The sequence below is a fragment of the Bombina bombina genome, chromosome 3 (assembly GCF_027579735.1).
Source record: "Bombina bombina isolate aBomBom1 chromosome 3, aBomBom1.pri, whole genome shotgun sequence".
NCBI lineage: Eukaryota > Metazoa > Chordata > Amphibia > Anura > Bombinatoridae > Bombina > Bombina bombina.
The window spans coordinates 260,115,143-260,128,414 of NC_069501.1; the positions used below are offsets into that span (position 1 = coordinate 260,115,143).

Genomic DNA, 13,272 nt, shown 5'->3' on the forward strand with positions numbered 1-13,272 from the left:
AGAGTTTCTGGATTCCTCAGACAAGGGTTACCTTTTTAGGTTTCCAGATAGATTCAGTAGCCATGACTCTGTCTTTAGCAGACAAGAGATGTTTGAAGTTGGTTTCAACCTGTCTAAACTTTCAGTCTCGATCATTCCCCTTCAGTGGCTATGTGCATGGAAGTTTTAGGTCTCATGGCTGCAGCATCGGACGCAATACCCTTTTCTCGTTTTTATATGAGACCTTTGCATGCTGAATCAATGGTGCAGGGATTATACTCTGATATCACAATTGATATTCTTAAATCCCAACACTCAACTCTCTCTGACTTGGTGGTTAGACCATCAAGGGGCCTCTTGTTTGTCCTTTCTGGACTGTGATTTCAACAAATGCATGTCTCACAGGTTGGGGTGCTGTTTGGGGATCTCTGACAGCACAAGGGGTTTGGAATCCTCAAGAGGCGTGGTTACTAATCAATATTTTAGAACTCAGTGCTATTTTCAGGGCTCTTCAGGCTTGGCCTCTATTAAAGAGATAATCATTCATTAGTTTTCAGACGGACAATATCACAACGGTGGCATATGTCAATCATCAGGGTGGGACTCGCAGTCCTTAAGCAATGAAAGAAGTATCTTGGATACTTTCTTGGGCGGAATCCAACTCCAGTCTAATTTCTGCGATTCATATCCCAGGTGTAGACAATTAGGAAGTGGATTATCTCAGCCGTCAGACTTTACATTCATGGGAGTGGTCTCTCCATCCAGATGTATTTTGTTAGATTGTACAGATGTGGGGGCTTCTTGAAATAGATTTGAAGGCTTCCCATCTAAACCAGAAGCTTCACAGGTACCTTTCCAGGTCCAGGGATCCTCAGGCGAAGAGGGTGGATGCATTAGCAGTTCCTTGGTTTTACCAACCTGCTTAAATGTTTCCGCCTCTAGTTCTCCTTCCAAGGGTGATCTCCAAGATCATAATGGAACAATCGAATGTGTTTCTGATAGCACCAGCCTAGCCTCACAGATTTTGGTTTGCGGATCTTGTCCGAAAGTCAAGTTCCTTTAAGGCCAGACCTGTCTCAAGGGCCGTTTTTCCATCCGGATCTAAAATTGCTAAATTTGAAGTTAAATTGAACGCTTAGTCAGAGTTTTCTCTTACTCAGTGATTTATACTTTACTACAGGCTCATAAGTCTGTTTCAAGGAAGATTTATTATCGGTTTTGGAAACCTATATTTCATGGTGATCTTCTCATAAATTCTCTTGGCATTCTTTAAGAATTCCTAGAATTTTAGTTTCTTCAGGATGGTTTGGATAAAGGTTTGTCTGCAAGTACTTTGAAGGGACAAATCTCTGCTCTTTCTGTTTCATTTTATAGAAAGATTGTCAAGCTTCCTGATTTTCACTGTTTTGTTCAGGCTTTGGTTCGTAATCAAGCCTGTTATTAAATCAATTTCTCCTCCTTGGAGTCTATGGTTGTAAAGGCTTTGCATGCTCCTCCTTTTGAGCCTATGTATTTGGATATTAAACTACTTTCTTGGAAAGTGTTCCTTTTGGCTATCTCTTCAGTTAGAAGAGTTTCTGAATTGTCTGCTCTCTCTTGTGAGTCTCCTTTTCTGATTTTCCATCAGGATAAAGCTGTTTTACGGATTTCATTAAAATTTCTTCCTAAGGTTGTGAATTCTAACAACGTTAGTAGGGAAATTGTTGTTCCTTCTTTGTGTCCTAATCCTAAGAATACTCTTGAAAGATCTTTACATTCTTTGGATGTTGTAAGAGCTTTGAAATACTATGTCGAAGCTACTAAAGATTTCAGAAAGACTTCTTGTCTATTTGTTGTTTTTTGTGGTCCTAGGAAAGGTCAGAAAGCCTCTGCCATTTCTTTGGCATCTTTGTTAAAGCTTTTGATTCACAAGGCTTATTTGGAGGTGGGACAGTCTCTGCCTCAGGGAATTACAGCTCATTCTACTAGATCAGTCGCCACTTCTTGGGCTTTTAAGAATGAAGCTTCGGTTGATCAGATTTGCAAAGCAGTAACTTGGTCTTCTTTGCATACATTTACTAAATTTTACTATTTTGATGTATTTGCTTCTTCTGAAGCAGTCTTTAGTAGAAAAGTTCTTCAGGCAACTGTCTTAGTTTGATTCTTCTGCTTATGATTTAAGTTTTTTTCTTGAAATTTATAAGAAAGATTTAATTTTTTGTAGGGATTAAATTTTTTCAGCGGAAATGGCTGTTTTTATTTTATCACTCCATCTCTAGTGACTCTTCTTTGGACTTCCACATCTTGGGTATTTCTATCCCATACGTCACTAGCTCATGGACTCTTGCCAATTACATGAAAGAAAACATAATTTATGTAAGAACTTACCTGATAAATTCTTTTCTTTCATATTGGCAAGAGTCCATGAGACCCACCTTTTTTTCTGGTGGTTATGATTTTTTGTATAAAAGCACAATTATATTTCCAGTTCCTCTTTTTGTATGCTTTTTTACTCCTTATTTTATCACCTCACTACTTGGCTATTTGTTTAACGGAATTGTGGTGGAAGGTGTATTTATAGGCATTTTGAGGTTTGGGAAACTTTGCCCCTCCTGGTAGGATTGTATATCCCATATGACACTAGCTCATGGACTCTTGCAAATATGAAAGGAATGAATTTGTCAGGTAAGTTCTTACATAAATTATGTTTTTCTACCACAAGATAAGAACAGACCTAAGCAATGTCAAAGTAATTTTCATTCCTTTCTTATAATCAAAGGAAAGTCTTCCTCTTCCAATCTGGAAAAGTCCAAGTCTTCTTGGAAGCTCAATCAGTCTTGGAACTAAGGGAAGCAATCAAAGAAATCTTCAACTAAGTCTGTCAGCATGAAGGGGTTGCCCCCGGTCTGTGACCTGATCAAGTGGGGGGCAGACTTTCTCTGTTTTATCAGACATGGATACGAGATGTTCCAGATCCTTGGGCTGTGGACATAGTATCTCAGGGTTGCAGGATAGAATTCAAGACCTTCCCTCCCAGGGGCAGATTCCACCTCTCCAGATTATCTGCAGGCCAGATAAAGAGGCATCCTTGAACTGTGTTCGGAACCTTTCTTCCCTGGGAGTGATAGTGCCAGTTCCAAGAGCACAGCCTGGGTTTCTACTCAAACCTGTTTGTGGGTCCCAAAAAATAGGGAACTTTTTGTCCTATTCTAGATCTGAAATGTGAAACAAGTTTCTCAGGGTACCATCCTTCAAAATGGAAACAATTTGTTCCATTCTTCCCTTGGTACAAGAGGGACAGTTCATGACGACCATAGACCTGAAGGATGGGTATCTTCATGTTCCCATCCACGGGGATCATCACAAGTTCCTGAGATTCGCCTTTCTAGACAAACACTTTCAGTTTGTGGCTCTTCCATTTGGCCTTGCCACAGCTCCCAAAATTTACTCAAAGCTGCTGGGGGCTCTTTTGGCAGTGGTCAGGGCTTGGGGAATTGCAGTGGCGCCTTACCTAGATGACCTAATGGTTCAAGCGCCATCATTTCAACAAGCAAACTCTCATACAGAGATCTTGTTGTCTTTTCTACGTTCCCACGGTTTGAAAGTTAATCTGGAAGAGTTCCCTTGTTCCAGCTACAAGGGTAGTTTTCTTAGAGTATTAGAGTGAGAGCGGTATACTTTTTGAATATCAGAAGTGTGGTCTTTAACGTTACTGAACCCCTCTTCTTTTTTTCTTTAGTTATCTTAGCGACCATATATTCCCTATCCATGAAAATATTTGACAGAGATCAGAAAATCCAAGAATCTGTCCTCTTGCCCCTCTCTGCAGTCTACTGTCCGGCCATCAGTAACTGTGTATGGAAGTAATTGGTCTGATTGTTGCTTCCATGGACATAATTCCCTTTGCTTCTTTCCATTTGAGAGTGCTACAGTTATGCATGCTCAGACAATGGAACGGGGACCATTTGGATCTGTCTCAGAGGATAGATCTAGATCAGTCGACAAGAGACTTTCTTCCGTGGTGGCTTTCTCAGGAGCAAATGTCTCAAAGCACATGCTTCCGGAGACCTTCCTGGGTGATTGTGACCACGGACGCCAGCCTGCTGTGCTGGGGAGCAGTCTGGGACTCGTTAAAGGTGCAGGGACTATGGAGTCGGGAGGAGTCAGCTCTTCCGATAAACATCTTAGAGTTGAGAGCGATTTACAATGCTTTGATGGTTTGGCCTAAGTTGGCCTTAGCCCAGTTTATCAGGTTCCAGTTGGACAATATCACCTCAGTGGCTTACATCAACCACCAGGGAGGAACTCTGAATTCCTTAGCTATGAAAGAGGTGGCTCAGATTGCTCAGTAGGTGGAAGCTCACAATTGCTGTCTGTCTGCCATCCACATTCCAGGCGTAGACAACGGGCAAGTGGATTTCCTGAGCAGACCGACATTTCATCCAGGGGAATGGGCACTCCATCCGGAGGTGTTCTCCAGGTTAACCCTCAAATGGGGGATGCCGGAGTTGGATCTGATGGCGTCTCGGCAGAACGCCAAGCTTGCAAGGTATGGATCAAGGTCAAGAGAGCCACAGGCCGCCCTGATAGATGATCTGGTGGTTCCTTGGGATTTCAGTCTGGCATATCTGTTTCCTCCGTTTGTTCTACTTCCACGAGTCATAGCTCGTGTGAAACAGGAGAGAGCATCAGTAATTGTAATTGCTCCTGCGTGGCCTCGCAGGATCTGGTATGCAGACCTAGTGAAGATGTCTTCTCTTCCACCTTGGAGGCTACCTCTTAGGAAGTTTCTTCTAACTCGGGGTCCATTCTTTCATCTCTGCTTGGAGATTGAACGCTTAGTTCTGGCAAAGCGTGGATTTTCTGAGTCGGTTATTGAGACCATGCTACAGGCTTGCAAGCCTGTTACTCGTAAAATTTACCATAAGGTCTGGCGTAAATACCTTTTTATTGGTGTGAATCCAAAGAATTCCTAGGATTTTTTTTTTCTCTAGAAAGGTCTGGAGAAGGGGTCAGTCAGTAATCTGAAGGGTCAGATTTCTGGTTTATTTTTTTTTTTGTTACACAAGCGTCTGGCAGATGTGCCAAATGTCTAATCTTTTTGTCAGGCCCTAGTCTGAATCAGTTGTGTGTTTAAACCTGTTGCTCCCTCTTGGAGCCTTAACCTTGTTCTTAATGTTTTGCAGCAGGCTCTGTTTGAGCCAATGCATTCCATAGATATTAAGTTATCTTGGAAAGTTTTGTTTCTTATTGCAATCTCTTCTGCTCTGAGAGTTTCGGAACTCTCGGCTTTGCAGTGTGATTCGCCTTACTATTTTTCATGCCAATAAGGCGGTTCTACGTACTAAATTGGAGTTTCTCCCTAAAGTGGTTTTGGATAGAAATATTAATCTGGAAATTGTTTTGTTATCTATGTCCTAATCCTCCTTCTGATATGGAACGTTTGTTGCACAACCTGTATGTTGTGCGTGTTTTAAAATTCTACCTACAGGCGACTAAGGATTTTTGTCTTCTGCCCTTTTTGTTTGTTTGTTTTTCTGGAAAGCATAAAGGTCAGAAAGCTACTTGTTTCTCTCTGGTTGAGAAGTATGATCAGTTTTGCTTATGAGACTGCTGGTAAGCAGCCTCTTGAAAGAATAACCGCTCATTCCACTAGGGCTGTTTTGTTTTCTTGGGCTTCTGTGGAACAGATTTGAAAGACTGCGACTTGGTCCTCTGCATAGTTTTTCCAAATTTTACAAATTTGATACCTTTGCCTCGGCTGAGGCTTCTTTTGGGAGAAAGGTTCTTCAAGCAGTGGTGCCTTCTGTTTAGGTCTCCCTGTCTTGTCTCCCCCCCCCCCCTAGTCATCTGTCTCCTCTAGCTTTGGTATTGGTTCCCACTAGTAATTGATGTCGTGGACTCTCCATATCTTAGGAAAGAAAACAAAATGTATGCTTACTTGATAAATTTCTGTCTTAATGGATATGGAGAGTCCACGACCCTACCCTTAAATTTAAGACAGTTATTTTTGACTAAACCTCAGGCACCTTTGTGGTGTTCCTTTTTTCCATTTTCCTCCGGTCGAATGACTGTGGATTGTGGGTAGGGGAGTGATACTTCTTTGCTGCCTCCTGCTGGCCAGGAGTGATATTCCCTCTAGTAATTGATGACGTTAACTCTCCATATCCGGAAAGAAAGACATTTATCAGGAAAGCATACATTTTTTAATATATATATATATATATATATATATATATATATATATATATATATATATATATATATATATATATATATATATATATATATATATATATATATATATATATATATATATATATATATATATATATTTTTTTTTTTTTAAAGGCTGGATTTTCCAAGTATTCCTTGTGATACTAATTGACCGTTTTCACATTTCCCTACTTGAATGCAAATAGCCTGATTTATTTTCTTAAAGGGACACTCAAGTCAAAAACTTTTGATTCATATAGTGCATGCAGTTTTAAGACCCTTTCCAATTTACTTCCATTATCAAATTTTTGTCTTTAAATTTCTGGGAAACAAGACCCTACTGAGCATGTACACAAGCTCACATGGTATACGTATAATAGGTTGTGATTGGCTGAGGTCTTAAATGATACAGAGGACCGTAAAATGGGAGAGCAAAAATAAATGTAAAAAAAAATCTACAGCTTATTTGAAATTCAGAGTAGGTGTTAAGTCATTGTCTTTTTTTATTATTCACCTGTTAATTATGTAATTCTACTGCATTAAGTAGTCCTTCAAACCATTATGTGCTGACATGCTTTCTTCTCTTTTCCCTTTGATAGGTCTGGGACTATGAGACAGGAGATTTTGAAAGAACACTCAAAGGACACACAGACTCTGTACAAGATATTTCTTTTGACCACTCTGGCAAGCTACTGGCCTCTTGCTCAGCTGATATGACTATTAAGCTATGGGATTTTCAAGGATTTGAATGCATAAGAACCATGCATGGTAAGCTCCTATATCTGATTATTTCTGATTGTGAAGTTTCTTAAGATTCAAATTGTAAACAAATGTTTTAAACTATGTTCTTTTTCTAAGCAGTAGCTTATCAGGTAAGGTTCAGCAGGATGCTTATTTGTGTAGGTTATTTGCAGCATAAAAAGTCAGTTTAATATGCTACTTTAGTAGATCCCTATTAAGGCCTTTACTTGAATATTATGTACAGTTGTAGAGACCATATCTCCACAAACATATAAATAATTTATTAAGTATTCAAAGGAGGGCTAGTAAATTGATGCATCATCTGGAAAATCTTTTTCATTTGTATAACTAATGTTAATATCATATCCCATCTATCCAGCTTATATCTAATTATGTTCCTGGATTTAGTAACTTGTGGTATTGTTTGTTTATTTTTTTAATGAAAACAATTCAACAATACAAAGTAGGTTCAAATTAGGATACCCACATGTATCCAAATGGATATATCAATACTTATTTCTCTTACATTGGTGTGTCCGGTCCACGGCTTCATCCTTACTTGTGGGATATTCTCAATCCCTACAGGAAGTGTCAAAGAGAGCACACAGCAGAGCTGTCCATATAGCTCCCCTCAGGCTCCCCCCCCCCCCAGTCATTCTCTTTGCCGCTCTAACAAGTAGCATCTCCACGGGAGGTTAAAGAGTTTGTGGTGTTAGATTTGTAGTTTTTATTTCTTCTATCAAAAGTTTGTTATTTTAAAATAGTGCCGGCTTGTACTATTTACTCTGAAGCAGAAAGAGATGAAGATTTCTGCTGAGAGGAATATGATTTTAGCACCAGTAATTAAAATCCATTGCTGTTCCCACGCAGGACTGTTGAATACAGGAGAACTTCAGTTGGGGGGAACAGTTTGCAGGCTTAACTGCTTCAGGTATGATCAGTAATTTTTCTAACAAGACCCAGTAATGCTAGAAGACTGTCAGAAATCCCCACAGGGGTAGGTAAGCCATTTTTCTTAGACTCTGTATAAAATGATGGCTTAATTTAAGGGCTTAATTTCTGGTTGTCACTATTTTGGGCTTAATCGATTGCTTATTAGCATGATTTAAGTATGTATATGGTGTTTTTTTGAGACTTATAAAACGCTTATGGGGTTTTCTCCAACATAGGTGTGTCCGGTCCACGGCGTCATCCTTACTTGTGGGATATTCTCTTCCCCAACAGGAAATGGCAAAGAGCCCAGCAAAGCTGGTCACATGATCCCTCCTAGGCTCCGCCTACCCCAGTCATTCTCTTTGCCGTTGTACAGGCAACATCTCCACGGAGATGGCTTAGAGTTTTTTAGTGTTTAACTGTAGTTTTTATTATTCAATCAAGAGTTTGTTATTTTAAAATAGTGCTGGTATGTACTATTTACTCAGAAACAGAAAAGAGATGAAGATTTCTGTTTGTATGAGGAAAATGATTTTAGCACCGTAACTAAAATCCATGGCTGTTCCACACAGGACTGTTGAGTGCAATTAACTTCAGTTGGGGGAACAGTGTGCAGTCTCTTACTGCTTGAGGTATGACACATTCTAACAAGACGATGTAATGCTGGAAGCTGTCATTTTCCCTATGGGATCCGGTAAGCCATGTTTATTAAGATAGTAAATAAGGGCTTCACAAGGGCTTATTAAGACTGTAGACTTTTTCTGGGCTAAATCGATTCATTATTAATACATATTTAGCCTTGAGGAATCATTTATTCTGGGTATTTTGATATGATTATATCGGCAGGCACTGTTTTTGACACCTTATTCTTTAGGGGCTTTCCCTAATCATAGTCAGAGCCTCATTTTCGCGCCGGTATGGCGCACTTGTTTTTGAGGACAGCATGGCATGCAGCTGCATGTGTGTGGAGCTCTGATACATAGAAAAGTCTTTCTGAAGGCATCATTTGGTATCGTATTCCCCTTTGGGCTTGGTTGGGTCTCAGCAAAGCAGATTCCAGGGACTGTAAAGGGGTTAAATATAAAAACGGCTCCGGTTCCGTTATTTTAAGGGTTAAAGCTTCCAAATTTGGTGTGCAATACTTTTAAGGCTTTAAGACACTGTGGTGAAATTTTGGTGAATTTTGAACAATTCCTTCATACTTTTTCGCAATTGCAGTAATAAAGTGTGTTTAGTTTAAAATTTAAAGTGACAGTAACGGTTTTATTTTAAAACGTTTTTTGTGCTTTGTTATCAAGTTTATGCCTGTTTAACATGTCTGAACTACCAGATAGATTGTGTTCTGACTGTGGGGAAACCAAGGTTCCTTCTCATTTAACTATATGTATTTTATGTCATAAAAAAATTTAGTAAAAATGATGCCCAAGATGATTCCTCAAGTGAGGGGAGTAAGCATGGTACTGCATCATCCCCTCCTTCGTCTACACCAGTCTTGCCCATACAGGAGGCCCCTAGTACATCTAGTGCGCCAATACTCCTTACTATGCAACATTTAACGGCTGTAATGGATAATTCTATCAAAAACATTTTAGCCAATATGCCCACTTATCAGTGAAAGCGCGACTGCTCTGTTTTAGAAAATTCTGTAGAGCATGAGAACGCTGATGATATGGTTTCTGAAGGGCCCCTACACCAGTCTGAGGGGGCCAGGGAGGTTTTGTCTGAGGGAGAAATTTCAGATTCAGGAAACATTTCTCAACAAGCTGAACCTGATGTGATTACTTTTAAATTTAAGTTGGAACATCTCCGCGCTCTGCTTAAGGAGGTGTTATCCAATTTGGATGATTGTGATTATCTGGTCATTCCAGAACCACTATGTAAAATGGAAAAGTTCTTAGAGGCCCCGGGGCCCCCCGAAGCTTTTCCTATATCCAAGCGGGTGGCGTACATTGTTAGTAAAGAATGGGACAGGCCCGGTATACCTTTAGTACCTCCCCCCATATTTATAAAATTGTTTTCCTATAGTCGACCCCAGAAAGGACTGATGGCAGACAGTCCCCAAGGTCGAGGGGGCGGTTTCTACTCTACACAAGCGCGCCACTATACCCATAGAAGATAGTTGTGCTTTCCAAGATCCTATGGATAAAAAATTAGAAGGTCTGCTAAAGATGTTTGTTCAGCAAGGTTCCCTTCTACAACCAATTGCATGCATTGTCCCTGTCACTGCAGCCGCGTGTTTCTAGTTTGATGAGCTAGGAATGGCGATTATTAGTAATTCTTCTTCTTATGAGGAGATTATGGACAGAATTCGTGCTCTTAAATTGGCTAATTCTTTCACCCTAGACGCCACCTTGCAATTGGCTAGGTTAGCGGCGAAAAAATTCTGGGTTTGCTATTGTGGCGCAGAGCGCTTTGGTTAAAATCTTGGGCAGCGGATGCGTCTTCCAAGAACAAATTGCTTGACATTCCTTTCAAGGGGAAAACACTCTTTGGCCCTGACTTGAAAGAGATTATCTCTGATATCACTGGGGGCAAGGGCCACGCCCTTCCTCAGGATAGGTCTTTTCAAGACCAAAAATAAACCTAAGTTTCGTCCCTTTCGCAGAAACGGATCAGCCCCAAGGGCTACGTCCTCTAAGCAGGAAGGTAATACTTCTCAAGCCAATCCAGCCTGGAGACCTATGCAAGGCTGGAACAAAGGAAAGCAGGCCAGGAAACCTGCCACTGCTACCAAGACAGCATGAAATGCGGGCCCCCGATCCGGGACCGGATCTGGTGGGGGGCAGACTCTCTCTCTTCGCTCAGGCTGGGGCAAGAGATGTTCTGGATCCTTGGGCGCTAGAAATAGTCTCCCAAGGTTATTCTCTGGAGTTCAAGGGGCTTCCTCCAAGGGGGAGGTTCCACAGGTCTCAGTTGTCTTCAGACCACATAAGAAGACAGGCATTCTTACATTGGGTAGAAGACCTGCTAAAAATGGGAGTGATTCATCCTGTTCCATTAGGAGAACTAGGGATGGGGTTCTACTCCAATCTGTTCATAGTTCCCAAAAAAGAGGGAACGTTCAGACCAATCTTAGATCTCAAGATCTTGAACAAGTTTCTCAAGGTTCCATCGTTCAAGATGGAAACCATTCGAACACTTCTTCCTTCCATCCAGGAAGGTCAATTCATGACCAAGGTGGATTTCAAGGATGCGTATCTACATATTCCTATCCACAAGGAACATCATCGGTTCCTAAGGTTTGAATTCCTGGACAAGCATTTCCAGTTCGTGGCGTTTTCTTTCGGATTAGCCACTGCTCCTAGGATTTTCTCATAGGTACTAGGGTCCCTTCTGGCGGTGCTAAGACCAAGGGGCATTGCTGTAGTACCTTACTTGGACGACATTCTGATTCGAGCGTCGTCCCTTCCTCAAGTAAAGGCTCACACGGACATTGTCCTGGCCTTTCTCAGATCTCACGGATGGAAAGTGAACGTGGAAAAGAGTTCTCTATCTCCGTCAACGAGGGTTCCCTTCTTGGGAACTATAATAGACTCCTTAGAAATGAGGATTTTTCTGACAGAAGCCAGAAAAACAAAACTTCTAGACTCTTGTCGGATACTTCATTCCGTTCCTCTTCCTTCCATAGCGCAGTGCATGGAAGTGATAGGTTTGATGGTAGCGGCAATGGACATAGTTCCTTTTGTGCGCATTCATCTAAGACCATTACAACTGTTCATGCTCAGTCAGTGGAATGGGGACTATTCAGACTTGTCTCCGAAGATACAAGTAAATCAGAGGACCAGAGACTCATTCCGTTGGTGGCTGTCCCTGGACAACCTGTCACAAGGGATGACCTTCCGCAGACCAGAGTGGGTCATTGTCACGACCGACGCCAGTCTGATGGGCTGGGGCGCGGTCTGGGGATCCCTGAAAGCTCAGGGTCTTTGGTCTCGGGTAGAATCTCTTCTACCGATAAATATTCTGGAACTGAGAGCGATATTCAATGCTCTCAAAGCTTGGCCTCAGCTAGCGAGGGCCAAGTTCATACATCAACCATCAGGGGGGAACAAGGAGTTCCCTAGCGATGGAAGAAGTGACCAAAATCATTCTATGGGCGGAGTCTCACTCCTGCCACCTGTCTGCTATCCACATCCCAGGAGTGGAAAATTGGGAAGCGGATTTTCTGAGTCGTCAGACATTGCATCCGGGGGAGTGGGAACTCCATCCGGAAATCTTTGCCCAAGTCACTCAACCGTGGGGCATTCCAGACATGGATCTGATGGCCTCTCGTCAGAACTTCAGAGTTCCTTACTACGGGTACAGATCCAGGGATCCCAAGGCGGCTCTAGTGGATGCACTAGTAGCACCTTGGACCTTCAAACTAGCTTATGTGTTCCCGCCGTTTCCTCTCATCCCCAGGCTGGTAGCCAGGATCAATCAGGAGAGGGCGTCGGTGATTTTGATAGCTCCTGCGTGGCCACGCAGGACTTGGTATGCAGATCTGGTGAATATGTCATCGGCTCCACCATGGAAGCTACCTTTGAGACGAGACCTTCTTGTTCTAGGTCCGTTCGACCCACTCCAGCTGACTGCTTGGAGATTGAACGCTTGATCTTATCAAAGCGAGGGTTCTCAGATTCTGTTATTAATACTCTTGTTCAGGCCTGAAAGCCTGTAACCAGAAAAATTACCACATAATTTGGTATATCTGTTGGTGTGAATCTGCAGGATTCCCTTGGGACAAGGTTAAGATTCCTAAGAGTCTATCCTTCCTTCGAGAAGGATTGGAAAAAGGATTATCTGCAAGTTCCTTGATGGGACAGATTTCTGCCTTGTCTGTGTTACTTCACAAAAAGCTGGCAGCTGTGCCAGATGTTCTAGCCTTTGTTCAGGCTCTGGTTAGAATCAAGCTTGTTTACAAAATTTTGACTCCTCCTTGGAGTCTCAACCTAGTTCTTTCAGTTCTTCAGGGGGTTCCGTTTGAACCCTTACATTCCGTTGATATTAAGTTATTATCTTGGAAAGTTTTGTTTTTGGTTGCAATTTCTTCTGCTAGAAGAGTTTCAGAATTATCTGCTCTGCAGTGTTCTTCTCCTTATCTGGTGTTCCATGCAGATAAGGTGGTTTTGCGTACTAAACCTGGTTTTCTTCCAAAAGTTGTTTCTAACAAAAACATTAACCAGGAGATAGTTGTGCCTTCTGTGTGTCCTAATCCAGTTTCAAAGAAGGAACGTTTGTTGCACAACTTGGATGTAGTTCGTGCTCTCAAATTTTACTTAGCAGCTACTAAGGATTTCAGACAAATTTTGTCTTTGTTTGTTGTTTATTCTGGTAAACGGAGAGGTCAAAAAGCAACTTCTTCCTCTCTCTCCTTCTGGATTAAAAGCATTATCCGATTGGCTTATGAGACTGCCGGACGGCAGCCTCCGGAAAGAATCACAG

General features: G+C 41.6%; 1 protein-coding gene across 1 annotated transcript in view; it reads left to right on the forward strand.

Moving 5' to 3' along the window:
* The window catches only part of PAFAH1B1 (platelet activating factor acetylhydrolase 1b regulatory subunit 1), a gene marked incomplete in the record, with an annotated part of 508,857 nt that overhangs the window by 339,671 nt on the left and 155,914 nt on the right, over positions 1-13,272 (forward strand). The window contains 1 exon segment of the mRNA XM_053706276.1: positions 6,774-6,942. Within this exon segment, the coding sequence (XP_053562251.1) occupies positions 6,774-6,942 (169 nt within the window).